The sequence below is a fragment of the Cupressus sempervirens genome, chromosome 1 (genome assembly GCF_028749045.1).
Source record: "Cupressus sempervirens isolate cs-2001-9-10 chromosome 1, ASM2874904v1, whole genome shotgun sequence".
Taxonomy (NCBI): domain Eukaryota; kingdom Viridiplantae; phylum Streptophyta; class Pinopsida; order Cupressales; family Cupressaceae; genus Cupressus; species Cupressus sempervirens.
The window spans coordinates 109,353,054-109,377,547 of NC_143118.1; the positions used below are offsets into that span (position 1 = coordinate 109,353,054).

The window sequence follows — 24,494 nt, forward strand, 5'->3', positions numbered from 1 at the left end:
GGAAAAAGAACACACTGTCGCCATTGTTGATGGTGGGTGGGCTCCTTTTGAGCCACCCTATAACCCCATTGATGCATGGCGGTTTCATGATCGACAAGATCCTCCCCCCTAGGCTGGCACTGCTTTAGTCGCTTAGGGCTATTTTTATGCTTTTTTTATGAATAACTATTAGTGACTCTCGTAGGGTGATCTTGTATCCCCTACCCCTTTTTTGTGAATATGTAACATTAATATTTAATTAATAGAGAAGGGACTATTCACCAAAAAATAGTCTTTTTTTTAATTAAGGTAAAAGAAAACTCAAAAGAATCAATGAAGTCCAAAATTGAAACCATTTTGGGAAAAAGATAAAACTTTATAAACTCCAACAAGATTAGAGACTGACACAAAGCCAAAAACCAACAAAAAAGATCAACCAGAAACACAAACACTAACAAAAAACAGGAACTAAGCCCACTCCTTTAGAAGTTTGGCCCCTTGGATCTCAGTTACCTCTTGATCCTCCTAAATAGTTTTTTGGCACAACAATCATTTGCTTGTGTTCAATTTGCCCCTAGTTTTTTGTGAATACAATTTTAATAGTTGAGGGTGCATTATATATATAAATTCTATAAACATACAATTTTTTATGAAAAACAATTAATAAAAATGAAGTCATTCAATATTTTTATAATTAGAATGTAAGAAATTTTAGAGAATGGTTTTAAGAAGTTTCCTTTATTGATTATTCAAAATAAAATTATTCAAAACTATCAAAGACTTATCACTTTTTTCTAATCACATGTTACTCTCTAATAGTATTCATATTTGTGAGTAGAAACACATTGTATTTTTGAGCAATAATAATGTCTTCTTGATATGCTCGACAATGTATTCAAAACTTTAATTTCTTCTTCCAAACTATATATATATATATAATATTGAAATGATAAAATTATGATTAGAAAATATAATTTTAATAAGTCATCACATAAATTTAAAAACATAGTGAAAATCTTTCTTATACGAAAATTAATATAAATTATTTATTGAATATATAAAAATATTTCTACCTTGAAAACCAAAACTATTCTGTTCATATTTTTCATTTTTTTATTAATCAAAACAAACTAAATTACAAAGATATGACCGACCAAACATAATAATAACTAGTCAGGAGGAATAAATTTTACTATATTATGTTGTTAAAAATAATTATTTTATAATTTATTGGTAAAGCACCCAATTTGCTTTCGCTTTTGTAAAATTTAATACACAAAATGAAAGTCGAAGGGATCATATCTGTATATCTATAATCAACCATTCGGTAAGGAGCACAGGCTACCTGAGGCGAGTTCTCTTTGATTTTTCCAGAAATCGGAGTGTTTAATCGAGCTATTTTTTGTCAAGTTTGGTGGATTTTTCGCTCAGTTTGGTGGGTCTTTAGCTGAATCGGCTTAGTTATACGCAGAGTGCTTGATCGGTGAGTTCATTAATATCTTATCCCCATAGTTTACTAGAAATCAATCTGAGTATCTGTAGTATTTCATTTCAAGCGATCAAACTGCATATTACTGGGCAGATCTTTATATTTAGGGGAAAAAATTGTTAAATTAGCTCCCACAAAACCTGATAGGTGTTGTAGGAGCAAAAAATTATCTAAAAGGATCCATTAATGCCAGTCTATTACATGATTTAGGATTGTAGCGATTGTAAAATTCAGCTTTTTGAAACAATAAATGGGAATGGAGTATTCTTTATTGAGCTTAAGTTATGTTGTATTATTATTCTTAACTATTTCAGCTGTGGAGGAAAGACTTCGATTCGATTAATTTGAGGATAGTAATTCAAAGAATTTGGCCTTACTGAGACATGCACAGAAATGGATTGATTTGCTGATAATTTAATACACTGGCTTCTGCATGATCAAAACCCTTGATTGCTAGTTGATGATTTAATTTGACTTTGCTCTTCTGCAGTCTGTCTTGTTGTTTAATCTTTTCGATCACTTGTCATTGGGTTTATGCGAACTTATGCCCTTTAATAACATCAATTCATAAAGATGTTGAGAGCTATCTCGGGTGACTTTGAGCCAATACTCGATTTGGTAGGGCAAGCTTTCTTGGTTTGGTACCCAGAATTTAGTTTGTATAGTCTCTTTTTTCAATTTATTCTATTTATGTTGACTTTAAAAATAGTTAGTTTCGTATATTAACCCTTGTGATCTCTTAGATCCTGCATCACCTCACTTCCTCTATGTAATCAGCTGTGGTCTACAATCTATTATTTTACATTCTCTTCTCATGCTCTCCGCACCCTGATATGTGATCACTGAGTGTGATATGAAACATTAATGGAAGAATTATTCACAATTAAATCCATAAATATTCAATTTCCAATATTATGGACTGTGGAAAGGTAATGTCTTCAATTGATTCTCAGAGGTTACACTATTGGGCATACACTCTTTGGTTAGTTGACACAATTCTTCCTTAAATCACTTGTAATCGCCAGCCTATCTGAATCCCTCAACTGGTGACCTCCTTTAACAGAGAGTCTCTCTACTACTGAGGTTTGCACCTTGGGCATGTAGATTAGCTTTTAGGCTCCAAGCCTCAACATTTCAAATTCAACCTTCTGTATTTGTTAGGCACCTGTAACGTCAAAGAACATGGCTTGTCAGCTTCAAAGTCTTACAGCTGTTATGAACTTATGATACTGCTATTTGTCATTTTCACCTGCTTTGGTTGCATTTGAGGCATTTTGTACGAAGTACAGCCCCAGGAATTTAGGCTTGCAATATTGAGCTTCAATAAGTAATCCATAAATGCAGTTGGAATGTCTGCATGTTTCATTTTTTTCATGTATACTCATTGTTGGGATGTAAATAGTTCAAAAACTAAAAGCATATTTCCCAACCTGTACGTCACAACTCAATTACAATATCTCATAAAACTATATTACACCAAGGAGGTATTTTGTTCACTATTTGCACTATATTAGTTTCTGTTCAGACTTCAAACATCTCTGTACTACTTGTTTTACAGGTATGGGCATGGATGAGTGTTGTTCTACTCAGCTTATTGATGGAGAAGGAAATTTTAATGTGGGTGGTCTTGATACTTTCATGAAGACAGTGAAGTTGTCAGATCGGGGACTTTCATATGCTGTGGTTTCCATCATGGGTCCCCAGAGCAGTGGTACACAGTTTTACCTTTCCAAATTATTCTGAATGATGAAGAAGTTGAGGCTTACACTTTTATTTAAAATGTCATGTTTCCTTTTTCCCGCATTGCAATGGACCTTTGGTAAATTTTTTGTTTGTCAAATTTATGTTTTCATTTTGTTCTCAAGTTACTTCGCATGGTGGATGCAATTCTTTAGATTGAGTACTGAGTTTTCTCATATCTGTTAAATCATGTTTTCCATAAGTGGTCTTGCAGCTCTTAAATAATATGATTCAGGAATATGTTGCATAAACTCTTGAAGATTTTAGGGAGATATTGATTAGCATAAACTGAGTTTTTATTTCTGTTTTACTATGTCTTCCATAAGTGATGTTGCAGCTTTTAAATAATATGATTCTAGAATATGTTGCATAAAATCTTGAACATTTTAGGAAGATATTGATTAGGATAACTCAAAAAAGAGAAGTTGGAAAGGAAAAAATTGTAGAAAATTCATCAAATAGTAATTAGAAAGAAATTATTGTCTATGTGTGACCAAAGTAACACAATGGGACCCAAATGTACAAGTTATAACAGTTGAATACGGGAGCCAAAAAGTGCTCCAACCTTATAACAGAGGAAAGACAATAAGCTACAAATTGAGAGCTATAAATAAGAATCCAACTAACTAGGATGCTGATACTCAAAAAATGGCTAAACCCTAAAATTTAATATACTATATAGCCATGAGAGATAAAGCTCCACCTCTAGAGAAGGAGATATTACTATAAAGAGTCGGACATTTTTTGTCATTTCAGATCAATCAATTTTCTTTAGTCTGATCAAGTTGACACTTTGTGCTTTAGGCATTTTCTTGTTGCTTGATTTAACAATGCTCAAAATATTCTCACAAGGAAGATTAATAAGAGAGTTGGAATCTGAGGTTCATAACTTAACAGTCAAAATGACCAAAAAAGCCTGATGAAATACAAAATTTTTGGCAACAAATGTTGGTTTCCATCCTTGCAGTCAACATTTTGTAATGCACACATCATCCTTATAGAAGACTAACCAATAATATAAATGTGGAATATCTTGTGAGCATAGTTGCCTGCAAGATCTTATATTTTGTTGCTTCTGTATGTTTCAATGCAAGCTAAGTTCAAATGGCAAATAGTATCAGGGAACTCTGCACAATATATCATATAAATCATGATATGCTCCAAAAGAAAAGTCTTTGCATATTCACCTTGAGCAGATTGATGCAATGACATATTAATTTCAGTTATACAAATGAGTGTTTCTTCTTACTGTAGTTCTGTTTACCTAAACTTGTATAATATATGAGCAGGGAAGAGTACACTCTTGAATAATTTATTCCAAACGAATTTCAGAGAGATGGATGCTTTTAAGGGAAGGTGATCATCTGGCTCCTACATTGCTTTTGTTTTTCATATAGTTTCTGGTTTGTTTTTGTGAGATAGTCGAGGATCCAAGATTTCTGATTCCATTGCCTCTTCTGATGCAGGTCACAAACCACACAAGGTATCTGGTTGGCGGAGGCAGCTGCTATTGATCCTTGTACATTAGTTATGGATCTGGAGGGTACTGATGGGAGAGAAAGAGGCGAGGTAAGGGATGTACTCCTTTGTATGAATTGTTTCTTTAGTCACAGTTACGTATGTTCCTCTCAGATAACCAGTTTTTTAAGTATTGTCAATATTCTGGCTTAGACATCACTTTACTTTCCTCAGGTATTCTCTATAATGATTTATAATGTTTAGGGCATGGAACATAACAGACAATATAGACATGCATTGGGTTTCTATAAGATTATTTCTTCCATATAGTTTCTCAGAGTACTTTTTTAGTGGCTTCATGGTCTACCCAATGGTTCAAGTCTTTAGTTGCAATAACAGTATTGGTAAACTGTATATAATTGAAAGATAAATACTATTTTGTTAATTTGTGGGTTAATTCTCAGCCTGCCTTGAAAGGAGCATCTGTGTGAAAGATAATTATTCTAAGCTGCTTGCTCTTAAGAGAAAGCATTGGAATCTTTTTCTTTTCCTTTTGCATTCATTGTTTGATCTTGCTTGTCTTGTATATGCATTACATTTGTATCTTGCGTTTATTTAAATGCCAATAAATTCTAAAAAATTCATAGCACGCCTTTCAAATTTGCCAATATGGGAAAGTTAGTATTTTTGGCGAAAAGACTATAAGCCTGAAATATATATTAATAAAATAAAGATTACATAGTTTCGAGTGGGCTCCTTAGGAACCAGATATGTCTTGATACAATCCATTTTCCCAAAGTTGGGAAAGAATTTCTACAACCCCTGACATTTACATATCAGAAGCCAAGATTGGCAATATATGCTAAATTCCCCTAAATATTTAACATTATCCCCTTCAGTAATCATTACACTAGCCAAAATTGGCAAAATGTTGTAAAGTTATATTTTTCATTTGTATGTTTTCTGTCATCGATTGAAATGAAATATATTTGTGAAATTTGTATTCCTAAAACTAGACTTACAGCATTCATTCTGATTGTTTGTGACCTTTTTTCTGAATGACACGCTAATCAGTTTTTTTTGTTGCTACTTGATTTCAGGATGATACTACATTTGAGAAGCAGAGTGCTCTTTTTGCTTTGGCTGTTTCAGACATTGTATTGATAAACATGTATGCTACCATCTTCATATTATGTTTCTTTTTGATGATGATTGCATGCTACACTGAATCATTAGAAATATGGAAATGTGTGTTTTCTATTTTTTCATGTCACGAGTAGTTAAAAGTTTCTAAATGAACTGTTTTTTGTTTAGGTGGTGTCATGATATTGGCAGGGAACAGGCTGCAAATAAGCCACTCCTTAAAACTGTATTCCAGGTATCCTTAGCACAGTGATGGTTGTGGTGAAATTCATCTTAGTAAATTTTTGTCCCTTTGTAGTTTACTCATCTGTTTGTCCAATAGGTTATGATGCGTCTGTTTAGTCCTCGGAAGACAACATTATTATTCGTTATACGAGACAAGACCAAGGTACTAAGGATGATGACCATGTTTCCTTTTTGAAAATTTCAAGGTAACAAAACTAAAGAATTATCATGGTTCCACTAGTTTTGTATTATTTCTGAGTCAATGTTCATGGCTTTTGAGTAGACCCCTTTAGAAGTTCTGGAGCCCGTTCTTCGAGAAGATATTCAGAAGGCGAGTCTCATTATTCATTTATTTACTTCTTTCCCTCAAATTGAACAGGTTATTTAGGACTGTGTACTGATTCAACAAAACCTTTTGCAGATATGGGATTCTGTTCCCAAGCCTCCTATGCACAGAGAAACCCCACTAAGTGAATTCTTCAATGTAAGTAGGTTATTTGATAACCAGTTTAGTTGGTCGGATCTAAAACATTATTTTTTCATGTGATGGCTTATTCCTTTTATATGACTTACCAGTTGGATTGCCTGCATGTCTCTTCTGATAAAATAGGTAGAAGTGACAGCTTTGTCCAGTTATGAAGAGAAGGAGGAGCAGTTCAGAGAGCAGGTAAATCTGCCATAACTGCAGTAGTAGAATTGTAATAAGTTTGCTTTTAAAAATATTATCTGATATTTTTTGTGTAATTGAATCTATAGTGAAGCTGAATTTAGTGATGTCTTTATGGTGGAACGAACAGAAATGTTTGGCTGATTATTTGTTACTGTACAGTCAACAGTTGGTTTAGAATAACCAATAAAAATGTTAATAGCTTCGCTATTGTGAATAAAATTTAGTTCTGTAGACAATGCTCTTTTTTGTTGCTAAGAATTTTTGGTGGCAACGCCACAGATTAAGGTATCTATTGCTATGAGAAACTCATTTATTTAGTGTTACAACTAGTTAGTGAAAATGCATTTAGATTTGTCTTTTGGATGCCATCAGTTTTGAAATTAGTATTTGAATGGGGTGACTTATATGATATCCATCGTATTTCATTTTTTCTTTACCCACAGCTTTGTTTCTTTCTCTGAGGTCACACTGAATGAAGTTGTTCTTGTTCACTCTTTAACTTTGAAAAACCACATATTTCTCGTGGCTTAATTCAAGTGCTATTTTGTGTTCATTTTGCCCCTTTTCGTGTTTTCCCAAAGTACACAATTCTCTGAAGAAGTAGAGAGACAAGAACCATTCCATTGATCCTTGCAGCTGTATTGTTCAACATCTAATCTTGAAGATTCTGAAAATAATATTTCATTTCTTGGAAAAGTCGGATTGACAGAACTGTGAGAAAGAATGGTCCAGTAGTGAAATTACTAGTATTGGTTTTAGTAATTAGCTATATCAACATTGGTTTTCATAGCAGCAAATGAACTGTACCTGAAATGAATATTTTGAAAAATGTATTGAAAAGGAATAATACCACACTTTCCTCTGCATAGGTTTCAATGCTAAGACAACGGTTTTTCAATTCCATTGCACCTGGTGGACTTGCTGGTGACAGAAGGGGAGCTGTTCCTGCCTCAGCTTTTCCTTTCAGTTCACAACAAATCTGGAAAGTTATTAGAGAGAATAAAGATCTCGATCTGCCTGCTCACAAGGTGTTTAGCATGATTTTTATACACAATAGTTTTCAATGTGCTATTTTATGTTTCTAGCTTTACTTAAGTTGTGAGCAGATATTAATTATCTGTTACAGGTGATGGTTGCAACTGTTCGTTGTGAGGAAATAGCAAATGAAAAACTTGCCAACTTGACATCTGATCAGGTACTTAGTGATTGGTTAATCAGTAGTAAAAGACCTGTTTGCAGAGCTTTCCCTTGATTTCTGGTAATATTGTCCAGGGTTGGCAAGAGCTGGAGGAAGCTGTACAATTGGGGCCTGTGCCATCATTTGGGAGGAAACTAAGCTCCATTTTAGACAATTATTTATCAGAGTAAGTTTTTAATTCAACAGTACGAGTCTGGTCAGTACATACTTAATATTCTTCTTTGCATACTTAACTTGTCCGAGCAGCAGTTCATTTGAATCTCCTGACATCATCACTTGTTTTTGTGCATTTTATTTCAACTCTTATGACAAAATATTCTTGTAACTAACAGCAGCTAGATAGTTTTATTACTTGTGAGATATGTTTCTCAGGGTTCAGTGTGGCCTCTCAATTCAGTTAACCGTCAGAAAGTGCCATAGAAAAGTTTATGACATTTTTATTTATCATACGCTCGATTTCCAAAAGCAGTAAGCAGTCGTCCTGTTAGACAATTGCTTGTCCAGTCTCTCTTTGATTGTTTCTGGCAATTGTGGTAGTGAAGCCTTTGAAGTAGGGAAAGGCCTGAAACACATTTTTGGAGTGGTCTCTGCTCTGTAGTTTAGAGAGCGGAATTATGTGCAGATTCACTATTATATGAATTTAGGGCCTCATATTCTTCCTAAAGAACTAAGTAAAGAAATTTAGAAGGCACTTCAAACGATTTTGCACGTGTGCGCATGCTTGTCTGTAATGTCCTCAATTTGTATCATTGTAGTTCTCTGATTTTTTTCGTGTATTTTAAATTTGAAAAGTAGGGTGAACATTACTGCCAGCTGAATGGAAAGATACTAAGGTAAACTTCTTTTGGTATTGAAAATAGCTGCAACACTTTTATATTTCTATTTAATAGTCAGATCAAATAACTCTGCAATATGCACTGATTACCAGCTGTATTTGAATTGTTCAACCAGAAATATTTTTGCTGATATAAATAAGACCTCTGACTGGAAATTAGGCAATATGAAAGTTCGTATAGTGTTCAGATTTTAAGTATTTTGAATATTAATAACAATATTGGACAGAAAACTGGAATGACACCTTAGATGATGAGCATACCCACACAATCTGCACTGATATAATTCTGTGATCCCTATTACACAATCTGCACTAGTATAATTGTGCAATTCTTATCACCCAATCTCAATCTGCACTTGCAAACTGCTAGGAAAGCGATCCATGATCAAGCTTTATTTGCTGTGATGACATTCACTATACACCTAAATCAGCCCATGTTAGATCCAAATTGTGGTTTAACTTGCAGCATTGCCTCCTATATGAGAGTCATTAAAATATAACCTCCAGCAAGCCCAAACATGTCCCAAACTGCTGTATTGGCTATGGATATCGACTGCAGGATACCACTCAGTGCTCAGACCCTGAGGCTGAAGTAATGTTCTGAATGTTGTGTGGAAGCTTGCAAACTGCTCTTTGGAATCCTTTATTCTGCTGCAGCCTCTTTATGATCTCAATTGCTCCTCTAATGCTGTGCAGAAGATAACAAACCTGCAGTTGGATGGTAGGTTGGTGAGGTTTGCAGATTTCACGTTTCAGCAATTCATACATATACAGAAGCAACAAGCATAAATAATAATCCAATAGTGTGCTCACCCTGAAATCTGTCAATAATGATATAGAATATTCTTCAACGGTGAGGCTCTAGTTTGAGAATTAATATTGGACAGCGTCAATGACCAGCGATCTATGGTTTACTTGCAAATATCTCTCCAAATCTGATTAAATATGCACAAACTCCATATTAGCTCACCATGCAAACGTCATTGGAATTGCCAGTGGTAGAGATGGGGGTTTCTATCCTCACTTCGAAGGTAGAAATCTAAGAGGGTTTTCATCATTACAAAGCTCAGAAAAACAGCCAAGAATTTTTTGTCCTTGGATGCAAATTCAAACACAAGCTCACTATGAAAATCAATGTTATCAGATTTCCACAATCCATATCAATGCATTATATTTTCTGGGCTCGATTGTGCAGTAAATTTTAGCATCAACGTTTTGGATCACACTACATGATCCATCACCGGTGATGGATCATGTAGTGTGATCCAAAACGTTGATGCTAAAAATTACTGCACAATTGAGCCCAGAAAACATAATGCATCACTGTGAAAATTTCAAATGAGATCTTGGTAGTAAAATGAAGCTAGGCACCTCTTGAAATTGGGCTCATTGATTTAAATTACACTCCAAGTATTTGAAAATACTTTTTATTTGAATACTAGTGTTAAAATGCATTTTTTATTCTAATGTTAATAATACTTCCATTAAAATAAGAAATTGTTGCCCAACCTTAAATAATATTATTAATAATTTTAATCAAGTAAAAGTTATTAAAGTGGGACAGTTCTTAGGAAACATTTTCCCTTATTTGAGTGATGTATCTATCACCATCTTGAGAATACGAATCATTAATTATGCCTCCGTGTCTAGAAACTGGCTCACCAATTTGACTGCAATAGGTTGCCATGGTTTTGACAAGGAGGTGTTTGTCCAAGAACTTGAAAAAGAGACTAACTTATCAAGTTATGTATGCTCTGTATCTACACACTTCATGGTTTTGGTTTCTCATATACAGAATGTGAAATTGAATGTGAGGACCTTGAGTTTAGCATCATTTACTAAAGTTATCAGTCTTTGTCTAAAAATATGTTAAAGTCAGACTTTTCTGAGCTAAGTATTTGTTTTATATGATATTTTTAATCTAACAAGACTTTGTGATAAAAATATGTTAAGTGGGAGCTTTCTTGATCTAAGTATTGTAGTTTTCAATAATAACACCAACTTTTGAAGCAGACCTGAGTAAATTAGAATAACCTATACTTTCTAATATGTCAAAATAAAACTATTGTAAATGAGACTTTGTGATAGAAACATATTAAAGTGGGAGCTTTTTTGATCTAAGTGTCAATAAACTTACAAGTTTTAAAATTGAAATGTTGCTAAGTAAATCTATTGTGTTTCTTAAGCTTTTATTGGAGCTTGGCCAATAAATAAATTGAATCTGTCCTCGTGGTAAATGACTTGTGTAATGCTGTTTGTGTTCACTGATATTAATAAAATCTACAGAATTATCATATGTTATACTGACCTTAATTTTAGTTTGGGACTATATACCTTTAGAAGCTATTTCATTTCATAATTCATAATGCAACTCAATGACAAATTCTTGCTGACACCACTTCTACAAAAGCTGAGGAAACTATAAATCAGAACTGAAACTATAAACTTTTTGGATGCTGGGTAACTGTCTGACAGTGAAACCCATTTATTTGACTATCTACTTGAGCAGTTATGGCAGAAAATAAGAAGAAAATAAAAATGCTATCAATTCAGTGAAAAATGAGTAAGAATTTTTTTCATCGATGGTGCTACATTTGCAGATATGATATGGAGGCTGCTTATTTTGAAGAGAGTGTAAGAACAGCGAAGCGCCAGTATTTGATGTCTAAATCATTGGATGTGAGTTGTAATAATCTCTTTTCTTGCTTATTGTAATCATAAGGCAAAGAACTAATTTCAAAACTCCCTTATGTGGGGGAATTACGGTTACAATTGTCTTCATTGAGAGAGAACATTGTTATTGCTTTTTGGGTGTCGTATGGAGCTGTCTCTATTCAGTTTTATCCCTCTTCACTTGGACTCACTAACACAAAACTTTTTTGTTTTGTAGCTGGTATTTCCTGCTTATCAAGCTATGTTGGGACATCTCCGCTCCAAAGCTTTAAATATGTTCAGGGATGAGCTTGAGCAGGCTCTTAAGGAAGGGGAAGGTTTCCAAGTGGTAGTTCGAAATTGTGCAAATGCCTCCTTGGCAGAATTTGATCAAGGATGCATAGGTATGCTAATTTGGAAGCTCTTGAATTGTTTCTTTTATCACATAGATGTACTAAACTTCACATGCAATAAATTATCCATTCATCATGGAGACTTGAAGATCTCTCTAAAAGAATTTATCTTACCTCTATAAATTGTGGGGTAAATTTAGACGAGTAAAAATCAAGAAACCTCTTGGATTTTCCATGTGTATCAATTGTCATTTTCCCTTCTGTACTTAAATTCTATCATTAATGCTATTTTCAGCATTGTTCAATCTAGTAGCAAGGCCTGCCAATATGGTGCCCAAAAAAGATTACTTTATAAATGGATTTGATGTTATATCATTGTTTTGATTTGCAATTTCTCTATTGTTTACACTTATTTGTAAATTTCAGAAGCAACTGTTTCTCAAGCAACATGGGACTCATCTAAAACCAGGGAAAAACTACGTCGAGATATTGACACACATGCAGCTTCTGTGCGTGATGCAAAGCTGTCAGAAATCACATCAAACTTTGAGGTGGAATTACTATTTTTTCAGAAGTTGTGAGAGCTTAGATACACCCTATAATGTTGGTCTCTTAGTTCATTGTCAAAGAAGAGCAACCTTAACAAAAATATTGAATCTTTTTGTTTGTGGAGTACAACTTATTGTTTATTATTGGTGTTACAGAAGCGCCTTAGTGAAAACCTTGCTGAGCCAGTGGCATCTCTTCTTGATGCCGCTTCCAAAGAAACTTGGCCATCCATCAGAAAGCTCCTCAGCCGTGAAACTGAGGTAGCAATAACCGATTTTTCATCTGCCATAAGTGGATTTGAAATGGATGAGAAGACTGCTAGTAAGATGATTTTCAATTTGAGAAATTATGCAAGGAGTGTGGTTGATAAGAAGGCCAGGGAGGAAGCTGGGCAAGTGCTGATTCGTATGAAGGAGAGGTACATCACCTTCCATATCAACTTCTCCTCAGAGACCAGTTGTCGTTGTTGTTCCTTTAAGTTGGATGGAGTACTAAGTTACTTCCTCGATGCTTTGCAGGTTCTCAAATGTGTTTAGTCAAGATTCTGAATCAATGCCAAGGGTATGGACTGGCAAAGAAGACATCCGAACTATTACAAAGGATGCTCGATCCAGGGTATTGCTATTCTCTGTGATTGTTTATTTAATGTTCATAAGAAGTATTAACTATGTGTTGTAATGATCATTATCATAAGAATTATTTTGTTTGTGCTTGCAGTCTCTGAAGCTTCTCTCTGTTATGGCTGCCTTACGTCTGGAGGAGAAAACAGATAAAATTGATCAGGTTCTATCGTCCTCTTTACTAGATGTCAGTGATAAATCTAGTGCTATCCAGGAGAGAAGCATTTCTAGTACATTGACCCCTCTCGCCTCAAGCACTTGGGATGAGGTCTGTCCAGATTTATCATACTGTTTGATTTTTTGACTATTTGCTCACCCTTCCTCTTATAATCTATGTAAATGGGTCTAAAATACTTTTGAATTTTCTGCTTGCAGTTTTCTCCTTCTGACACATTAATTACACCAGTACAATGTAAATCTCTATGGAGACAATTTAAGACAGAGACAGAATACACAGTCAGTCAGGCTATTGTTGCACAGGTGAGTTTCTATCCCACCTTTGCTACATTCAAGTGTACTTTATTTGAGTTGTTTTTCCAAAAAGGTTGTCAGTTTATTAGTCCGAACCTTTAAAGGCTAATTACTTCTTAGTAAAAGAATCAGTGTATTATATAGTAATTCTTCAGTATGCTTCTGCCTTCGAGTCTAGTTTATTTGAGATATCTTTTTGAAAGGATAACAGTTTAAGTGTCCTAATCTCTTAAATGGTAATTATGTTATAGTGAAAGAATCAGTCCACTATATATATAGATGGTGTAATGCTATATACAGTATAGGCAATAGACACACAGTGGATTTCCTTTTTTGTTGTCTTATTGAATCTACACAATATGCTCTTTTCTGCTTTCTGGGAATCTCTTTGTCAAATTCTCTCTGTAGTCCAAATGTTTCTTATTGTGATACGTGCATGCTGCATTTCTAGTGTATCCCTTTTGGTCACAATTTGTGAGCTTTCATTACTGGATGTTCATGTTTGAGTAAATTGCCTATATAGAATCTGCATTTTTTTGACCCATTGGAGTTGTCCAATTTTGTCTATTCAATTGCTATGTAAATTTTACTGATTTCCTTCAAAAATTTCTAATTCCCAATTTTAAAACCAGAAAAAATCAAAATTTTTGAACCTGGTAACTATGATTGCTTATGATTTCATAATTTTTCTGTCTCAAATGCAATGAACTCTCGATTTTTATCTGATCAGCATTTGGGAATCCCTTTCAGTAATTGTAATCTTTTACATTGCCATGATTTGCCGCTGCATATTGTATTTTTGTTGCATGAAGTCTGATTTAAATCATAATCTCATACCTTTAGGAATACCATCTAGTTGCTATCCTACCCCAAGTTTTATGGAGACATCTTTGGGCAGGTCTTTCATCTATTTTATTATTGTTATAATATCTTCCATTTCTGATTTTTTTCTAAAAGAACTGCTGGCTTTTTAAGAATCGTTTTCAATGTTGTGAGATTTTGGCAGTTGGTTGTTTCCTAGTAGATTCCTTAGATAATGATCCTACTTTCTTCTTAAAACTTAAATGTGCATCTTTTGTTCATATTAATGATATAAGCAAATTTTGGAGTTATCAGGAAGCTAGCAGACGCAGTTCTGCATTTTTGCCCCCACCTTGGGCAATAGTTGCAATGGTAGTTCTTGGATTCAATGAGTTCATGACTCTTCTGAGGTAATAATTAGGAATTTCACTGGAAGAAATATATACTCAGGATGATGCTTATGTTATTCTCATCTGCATGCGTATGCTGTGTTGATATCATCCCCATTGCTTTCTGTTTACAGGAATCCACTCTATCTTGGTGTTCTGTTTGTGATTTTTCTGTTGGTCAAGGCCCTATGGGTACAGCTAGACATTCCAGGCATATTTCAGCATGGCGTTGTAAGTTTTGCCTTCTCTTCTCAATCAAAGGATGTTTGGCTTAGGATTGATTTGCCAATTTAACAGGGAGGTTATGACAAGTATAATAGATTCCTATTATGGTCATCATGTTCTAATTTTTTCCAATTGATATTGATCTAGTAATTCAACATATGTTTCATCCTTTAAAATGCTGCAGGTTTCTGGCATTCTGCAATTATCAACCAAGTTTCTTCCAACTGTCATGGGTCTTCTAAAGCGGCTTGCTGATGAGGGAAGCAAGGTTACAACATCTGGTAATAGTAATTTTGACTCTGCTGCACGGCAAAATGGTAGTTTTAAGGATGTGCCTTTGCAAGATTTGGCATCTGAGTCTTCATCACAAGGTAGCTCTTCTGCCAGTGGTCTCACAAACTCCAGTTCTCTAAAGCATAGACAGGGTGGTCTAGCTGACATGGACACGGATTGATCTCATTAGCGGATTGAATATAATGCCATCATTTGCAACTCTTAGTTTTCTATTTGACAATAAAATTAAATGGAGTTAAAATTGCCTCCAATGATTCTTATGTACACGAGTATTTCTCTATGTACTATATACATTATGGTATTCTTTGAAAGAATATTCTGAAAGATTAATTCTAGAAAGTTGCTGAACAGATGAAAGTTTTAAAGAGTGATTTAAAGGGATTTTATTCAAACAGGATAGTAATGACCATTTCAAAGTCAAGATATGCAAGTGGGGGTTTTTCTATAGAACTATGCAGAGGGATGCATTTATCTGGGTGCATTCGTGCATACTTTGTGAAGGTTATATTCATTCAAGGCTTGGTGGCGTTGATTTTGCTTTGTGACTTATACTCGAAATTTATTTAATGCAGATTATAAAGTGTTAGTTCATTGTTATATGGTTCCCTCCTATGTACGCTGTGTTGAATTTTCATACCATTCAATACCATTCAGGCATTTATGCCATGTGAATCAATGCATGTGGCCCAATAATTCTAGAACTTATCATTGCCATCAAAATAATGTACAGCTTGGTATTAAGTTTCTCAATGAATCACTTTGATAAAAATATTCCAGGATGGTGTCCTCTTCAATGCTTCATGCTTCATCTAACCTGCTGATTATCCATTAGTAATGTATTTAGATAGAGATAAAAGAGTCAATCCATATGTTGACTATGAGGTTGTAGAATTGTTCCTGTTAAACATCATGAAAGCTAGAATTTATAGATATTATTTGATTTGGTACACCATAGGATAACTTATATTGACGGAACAATTTGATTAATAGTGTCCGAACTCCGAAGGGCTATTGGGGAAATGGATTTCTATTGCCTTATTAGGCCCAGCTTGATTTATTGAGGTACCTAAAATTCTGCTAACTGCTCTTGTGCCCACATCACTATTTTAGCTCAAATAAAGATTTATTTGTGCTGTTTTGGATGGCCGAGGTATTCTAGGACTTGCTGTCTGCTTCTCCCTGCTTATGTGACTACTTTTTCTCAAACAAAAGCTTCATCAGAATGTAGCCTGAATCATGCACTTCACTTGATTGGAGTAGTAGATTGTGATCTTGAACACTTCAGCCAAATGGCATAATTTTGTTTTGCATTGTTTGGTAATGTGATTGAATGCGTGAGTATCACATCGCTTAATCAGGGATGCATATATCACAGTGTATCTTGGCTACTCTGAGATGGAACCAATACAAAACTTGAATATCAACAGCTGCAACAATCTGCTTACCAAAAAACATAGCATGAAGAGTGTAGCTGTTGGTGGCTGGGGGGGATGGGATGGGAGTCATAACTATAGTTGTAGTCCTGCAGTTTTCAGTGCACTTATGGTATTCATAATAAGTTAAAAATCAAAAGAGTCCACTCATTAATCTTTAGCACAGCAAAAGCAATATCTATGCAGGTAGCTGCTGTGAAATCAGAAGGATGCCACTCATACAGTTACCAAGAGATTATACAGAAGGCCAGAAGCGTCCACAATTAGATTGGGAGAGGAGGATATGGACCATATTATGTTGGTTGGCTTCAAGACAAGAAAACAACCGTTGAAGTATCATTTGATAAGTTGTATCAGGGTCTAACAAATTTTTCTATTGAGGTTGTTATGCTATCCAGATGACATAATGAGGATTTGGTAAAATTCATTGTCTACTGCCTTGAGGAGGAGAATATGATTCTAATGGAGAACTTCGACAGTTTCTTGATGGCTAAAAATCATATGGAAAATGCTTTCAGTGGGAAACAAGGGTCAACATTGCCCTAGATGCTGCTTAAAGTCTGGAGTATTGACTGTTGGAATTAATGCTCCAACTAATGAAGAAGCAATCAAATAGGATTAGGTGTCCAATGTGTTTGAGGTAGCTGCTCACAATTCTCAGTAAAGTGCCAAAACGTTCTAGTTAGTTTTCATATTTGTAATTTCCTATGATGAATAACAAGCCGCAAGTTTCATTTTTCTCTGTATTTACTTCTGTTGTATAAGAGCTCTGTTTTCTTAATATTATGATATTAGAGCCATCTTCCTGTTAAAATTCTGTCTAGTGTATTTTCTTGAACAGTTTTTTTATGCTACTAGGATAAGCTATCAAGGAGACGAGGCCTGAAAAAGAAATAATAAAAATTGATGGTGATGATGATCTCATTGAGAATGAGACACTCATTTAATTTTAAGGATGTCAATACTTTTAAGATAGCAAAGGGTGCAATACATGCTAGATGGATGCTCAATAGTCTTAGGACTAACAAATTGGAGAAACAATACCTCATTGGGGTTATGAGACACAAATGTGAGGATTGATGTCCACTAGTTAAGGAAGATCTGAAAATCTGGAAGCTTTAGCATCATACCTTTATGAGGGTTATGAGACATTTCATATGCAACTAGTGTCCAATGGTGTTGGAAGTTTTGATGACAGTTACATGACAGCAATTGAGAGCATCTTGAAGAAGTCTTTCGGGTCTTTGAGCTATTTTAAATGATAGTTTCTACATAATGTATTGTTTTCATTCATGTTGACGTCTCATCAAGTGGGCATGTTAGAATTAATGCTACAACATTAATCAATAAGTTATCAAATAGGATCAGGTATCCGATGTATTAGTTTGCGGTCATGTGTGGGAGCATATTACAGGATTTTGTTAATGATGCTATATATTGTAATTTCTTATGATAAGTAACAAGGTGCAAGTTCGTTTTTCTTTGATTTACTTTCGTTGTACAGAAACTTTTTTATTTTTAATGTTTACATGCAGGTTATAGTCACATAATTGTGAGGAGCTCAAAATAGCCTAGTCGATGCTTGCATAGAGCTAAAACTAGTAGATTTTGTTTGGCACTTTAATTGGGCTTTTGCATGGAGCTACTCACATAACCATGCTAGCAAAGGTGTCAGGAACTATAGATCCACAATATTACACTTGCCATGGATTGACAAAAGATGTATATAACTTTGGAGTTTTTCTATAAGTAATTATTTCTAGACAACATTACGTGGATGTAGAGCATTGAAAAGGACAAGTAACATGTATCGGTATCTAGACATGAGAATTCTTGTTGGAGCGAGATGCTATGGAGAATAAGTATTAGACACAAGACTTATGGATGTTAGTAGAGTTAGCAATGGCATGTTGCTCTAACTACTCAATGGGATGACACAACCAATATAATAACACCTCCATGAAAGAAATTGACACAACATTTAAAAATAATGTGAATCATTTATGAAGTATAACACAACAAAATTATAAAAAGGTGCAATGGAATGATGCACAATCGTTTAGAACCAAGTTCAACCTTACCAAATGGCATGACTGTAAATCCAAAATAGAGATTTATTTTATGTTAAGAGGAACCTAATAATTGTCTAAACTAGAGCAAATATAGAAGGCTGCAGAAAATTAATAGCATGTGACACAATTTGGATGGTAGTGTGTTAACACCATTTATGAAAGGAAATTGGGCAGCCTAGATAAGATAAGATAATTATATTAATGTCCAACAAAAGACCACAATGTGGGTGTATGGGACTGGAAGCTTACTCCAAGAAGAAAGTAGAAAAACAGAGCACCAAATGGTGTCCAAAAAAAGAATAAGTACAACAAATGAAAAATAAAGTAGGAGACATCACAGAAAAGATTAGGCATCCGTCCTCACAGGGAAAAAGTTCAACAACGACAAATCAATGCAGCTACCAGAGACCTTGTGATGAAGCTGAGTGTTATGAGAGGAGTGTTGCTAGCGAAGAGATCCCCTGCGGGGTCTCACAGATCTGGAATGGCTCGTGTTAGGGAAACTGTACGGTTGCTTCACACCCTAAATTGAAGCTAAGGGCGAGAAGGTGGTTGTAATAAGCTGTGCTTGGGTCCGACTCCTGGGAAATGATAGCTCTAAAGTATGGTCAAGAGCTGTAAGGATTCACGGAGATAGAGCGTGATGCAACCCTAATATGTGTACTTGAAAAAATTCGAGAGGGATCTATAATCTCTAAACAAACAATAAAATCTCCCTCTAATCACGTAGCCTATGAGGCATTTGAAAAGGAAACGGATCTTCGATTTTGACTCTAGTAAGGTACAAAATCTACACACTCGATCCTCTCTAGCAATATGGTGATCGATTTGGATTTGGAGCCTATGCGAGCCCACCCTGAAGGAGCCAAGGGAGATACGTAGGGCATGTGTCCAGTATCTGTGTAAGTACTTAGGGCATACAATAATCCCATCTTGAATATCTAAGAAGTGCTCAACGTAGAAAGCCATCCTCAGACGTAGTCCCCCTAGAGGACCCACCTAGGTCCATATGATACACTGCATATATTGCCTGCTCGTTCAACTCCTATTGAGAGAGGAGTAGATGAGTAGGAGCGTCCAATGAGAACTAGTAGGGAGGGAAGCGGTCAATGTCGATCCCAATTGAACTCAATAGGATAGTAGCCCGAGCATACCAACAACGGGCTCTAGTGGCTGGATCGAATTCTGCAATAACAACTGAGGAGCAGTAGGCTAAGTAAGGGTATCTGTGTTGGCCTTCAATCAATTCTACAGAGCCACGAAGGTGGTGGAGAAACCAGATCAGGTAAAAAATGGCTGTAAGCTTGAATGGGTGAGCTCCAAACTCAGCCAAAATAATACTGTGGGGGGTAGATCTATGACATTTGATAATCTGATGGAAGAGCAGAGTCTGGGTACACTCGATCATGGCCCAATCCGAGTCTAAAAGGGAAGGACCCCAAACCACAAACCATAGAGCACTGTGGGTCTTACTAAGGAATCCAGGAGGGATAGCTTAGACGATGTGTCCTGAAAGTGGTGTCTGAAGGACTATCTCTCGAGCATGGTTAGGGAACCCAACCTGTTACTGATCCACGGCTGAATGGCTAATCTCAAGCTGAAACGAGATCTAGAAAAGTTAACCCCAAGGTATGTGTAAGATGATCTAATCTCAACTTCCTGACCCTGGAAGTGAAAATGGAAATGTTAGGTCTTTAGACTGTAACACGAGTCTTCTCTAGGTTCATGACCAACTGTCTCATGTCGCAAAAAGATGCAAGTCTATCCAAAAGCCTCTGAAGACCCTCAGGAGAAGAGGCAAGAAGAACCACATCATCAACAAAGAAAAGGATGGAGATCAATACCTAGTGTAGATGACAACCATCACCTGGAAGTGAGGAGTCATTGAGAAAAGCCTCGAGCTCATCAATGTAGATCCCGAACAAGGTGGGCGAGAGAGGGCAGCCCTGCTTCACCCCAATGGTGCTCTGGATAGGGTCGGAGAGGCCCTTTGTGGTCCCGAGTCTACCAATCACTGTCTCATATAACCTAATGATAGCGGTTAGTAAGATCTTAGCAATACCAATATCTCTCAGTCTCTAAAAAAGGGCCACTCTAGGGATGGAATCAACAGCCTTACGAAAATCCACAAAACAACAGTAGACTTTCTTTGAGTGGTGCCGAGGCTCCTCGATAATAGCCTGTAGTGTAAATATATGATCCATGGTCTAGTAATCTGCCTTGAATCCTGCTTGACCCTTAGCCCTGCAATTCCTCCTGTCAAGCTCACTAGATAAAATAGTATTCAATGCTGTAGCATAAAGTTTGGCAAATGTATGCCCAATTATGATGGTCCTATAGTTTCCAGGATCGGAGGCCAGCCCAGACTTATGGATCGGGTGAATGATGTGTCTCGACCATGAGTTCGGCAAACCAAAACAAACCACTCTATTAAAAAGTGTAGAGAGATAAGGGCCCAGGATCATGGTACCGAGCTTGAAGAGCTTAGCCTAAAAACCCTTCTCATCAGTGGCCCCGTTGCATCTCATAAGTCTGATGGCCTCGTAAATGTTGGAGGTGGAGAATAAGTGACAATGGGGGAGTGGGTTGGGAAGTGGGGTGAGTTGACCTAGGAAGTCATACAAAGTGGAGACATGGGAGGCAAGGAGGCGAAGGTTGGGGGTGGACTGGGGTTGGCTACGCCTAGGGAACATGATGCGCCAAAACAACTTGAGATACTGAATAAGTGTGTCGTGGAGGGATTTGCCTTGTGAACCAATAAATAATCGTTTCTTATGGTGAAGAAAGAGTTTGTAAGAGAGTCATAACTTGGTGAAAGTGGGGGAACGAGTATCAAAAGCCAAGCGCAAGGAGCGGTGGAAAGTTTTACAGGCATCATCAAACCACTGGTTCATGGGACAAGTATTTTTTCGAACAAATCTGGGAGTGTTGGGAATAAAGCTGTTGGGGACATAAAGGAGACCTGAATCCCTAATGATGGTAGGTAGTGAGTGAAACATGGTGGACACTTGACTGTGATTCATGAAGCTAGTGGGGCAAAGGAATCTTCTCAAATGAAAAATGAAGAGGTCTTGATCACTATCCTCAAAACATAAATGGGTATCGGGGTAGATCTGGGCAGGGTGACTAGAAATGGGTGGTAGAGGGTGGGAAGAAACACAAATTGAAAGGCTAACGAGGGCATGACCAGCCAAGGGAAGACGAGAGATAGTAAAGTTTTGGATGGAGGGGAGGAAAGAAGCAACAATGAGGATATAATCAACCATGCTCGCACCCCCACTATGAGGCCAACACGTAAAAAGCTCAAAATCTGGAAAGCAAGAGAGGCCATTCAAAACCACAAGGTAGGAGGACTCACAAAGCTAGAAAAGGTGGTGACCATAGCAAGTTAGAGGTCCACCATGATCCTCGGACAAATGCTGAAACCCCATACTAGTAGAATCCCTCTCAGTAGTACAAATCAAGTCGGACCCATGATCATACTGGGGGGTCTGGAGATCTTTAGTTTGTGCATTAAAATCTCCTAAGATGATAATGTCACCCATAGCCCAAACTTGGAGATGCTCTCGAATAGGTCTATAAAAGGGGTCTGGTCCTCAACACTATGAATGGCATAAGGTGATGAAGTTGGTAGAAAGTAACATACGACAATGAAGATATCTCTCTGACGGGGACTGGTGGCTACAACCCGGATCCACATAAATCTGGCATGAGTGTCAGAAAGAACCAATGTGGTAGTACTTAACAAATCATCTCTAATAAAAAAAGCAACCCCACTAGAACCACACACACCACCTGAAGCATGGACCTCCTTTCTGCAAATTGAAAGCCATTGATATCCTGTATAACCTTGAAGGGGTCGAGCAGGACTCTCATGAGTCTTGGTAACAACCAACAAATCAGCATAACCAACTGCATCATGAAGTAAGCTTGGCAAAGACCACATGGAGTCATTTCCATTTCAACAATTGACAAGTAGAGAGCTAGTGGAGGGCTTAGACTTTCTTGACTATTTGTGTTCGAACCATCATTTGGCTTGAATATGTCTCAAATCCCAACCCTTGGGAGGTGAGTCACAAATAACTGCTTTTAGATTCCTTATTACTGCCCACTTTTCATTACTCCTTGCTTCTACCACAAGACTCCTAGAGTGCTTTAGTTCCACTATCTATGATTTTGTGAGGTCCTCATCAAGAAATCTTTGTGGGAAGAAGGAAGAGCTTCTTCTTTTCCCTAAGAGCTTGTAGTCGATCAGCTAGTGAGAGAAACCTAAGAAAAAGGGTGCCATCATGTCCAAACCATGCTCTGTCTAATGAAATATTAGAAATACCCAGTTGGCCGCTGAGAAATGAGTAGCATGTGGGAAGAGGATCAATGAAGAACAAAGGAAGACCTTTAACCCGAAGGTTGAGTTCCCTAAAGCGCCTAACCTAGTCTTCTGCCAACTTATCCTGGACAATTTTTTCAACCTCAAGTAGAGATGTAGTGCTAGAGTTTTTGCAAGTGGAGGCCCAAAATTTTATTTGCTAATCTGATTTAGTCAAGAGAGATGTTTGTTTATTAACGAGCTTAGTTTGCTTGTTCTTGAGGTTTCCAATATCCCCAAAGTGTTCAATAATGGAGCTGATATCTTTTGTAATGCTTGCTGTTTGTGTGGTAAAATTTTTAGAGAGGTCTTGGAAGTGTGAAGAATTAGCCACAACTTGTTGGTTCAAGTCATTTAATGATTCAGATAGGGAGTGAATGGTGTCTTTGAGAGTTTGGTTCACTGACTCAAACCTCTGCAATTGTACTAAGAGACCTTGGGAGACTGCCGAGAGAGAAAGAGTTGTGACTTTTAGTGCTACATTATCCTTCTCTAATAATGTTAAGCAGTCAATTATTTGCTATAATGTTGCTAGATTGGGTGGGGGGTCCATGATTCAAAACAATACTAAGCAGTATATGAATAAACAATATTAATACTAAGCCATATTTGAATAAACCAAAGCAAATACGATACTAGACATTCTGTCAAATAGTTCACATTCAATCTAGTCTTGATATCAGGGCACTGTGGATAATCTTGCGAAGGTATATTGTCAAATACTTGGTCTGGCGTACCAACACTTCCACAGAAATGCATATTGAGATCAACATGTACATCTAATGTCTATTATTTCTTCACAAACAAATGACAATATGTTAATGCAAACACATACTACTATGTCATAAAGCAAAATCGTGCATAATTTATTTTCCACAATTAAAAATCTTAGAGGAAGTTTTTGTTGTTGTAGATCTTGCTAGATAAGATATTTTTGACATGATGCATACTTTAGGATTCAACAATACAAACCATTAAATAGAAATAAAAAATAATTTACATGGGCAATGTTTTGGATTAAAAACCACACACTCCATAAAATTCATCCAAAGATAAAATTCATTTACAATCTTTCTATCATTCAAAGATAAACTTGATTTACAATCTTCAGGCTGTAAGCCTTAACATGCAAATTTATGTCTTGCTTCCTAAAACAGAAAGTTTGACAAGGTAACCCATCTAAAATGAACTCTCTTATATAGCTCCTCTAGGTCTTCTTGTAGGTGTAGAGCTCTCAATGTCAAAATCAACTTCTCAAATATGTCTTCATTCAATACATCTTTAGGTTTGTTCCCATTAAGTGTATCTTCTACTTGTAATTAAAATCATTTTTTGCGGAACTCTTGCATAAATAATAATTTAAAAATTTAAATCTCTAAGTGGGTACCAACTTAAGATATTAAATATGCACATCAAGTGTATCTTCAACTTGTAATTAAAATAAATAATAATTTAGAAATTTAGATCTCTAAGTGGGTACCGACTTAAGATATTAAATATGCACCATATTAAATAGATAATACCCAAATAAT

General features: G+C 36.1%; 1 protein-coding gene across 1 annotated transcript; it reads left to right on the top strand.

Annotated features, from left to right (window-relative positions):
- Nucleotides 1-1,277: 1,277 nt before the first annotated feature.
- On the top strand, nt 1,278-15,688 carry LOC149576449 (protein ROOT HAIR DEFECTIVE 3-like). Its single transcript, XM_089817314.1, has 23 exons — nt 1,278-1,462; nt 3,027-3,179; nt 4,498-4,564; nt 4,675-4,777; nt 5,767-5,837; nt 5,981-6,044; nt 6,132-6,197; nt 6,318-6,365; nt 6,456-6,518; nt 6,645-6,701; nt 7,574-7,732; nt 7,831-7,899; nt 7,977-8,068; nt 11,338-11,416; nt 11,628-11,793; nt 12,169-12,293; nt 12,447-12,709; nt 12,810-12,906; nt 13,009-13,179; nt 13,287-13,391; nt 14,499-14,593; nt 14,707-14,803; nt 14,982-15,688. Exons 2-23 carry the CDS (start codon nt 3,029-3,031, stop codon nt 15,249-15,251), a joined length of 2,478 nt encoding a protein of 825 aa, XP_089673440.1. The 5' UTR covers nt 1,278-1,462; nt 3,027-3,028; the 3' UTR covers nt 15,252-15,688.
- Nucleotides 15,689-24,494: the final 8,806 nt, after the last annotated feature.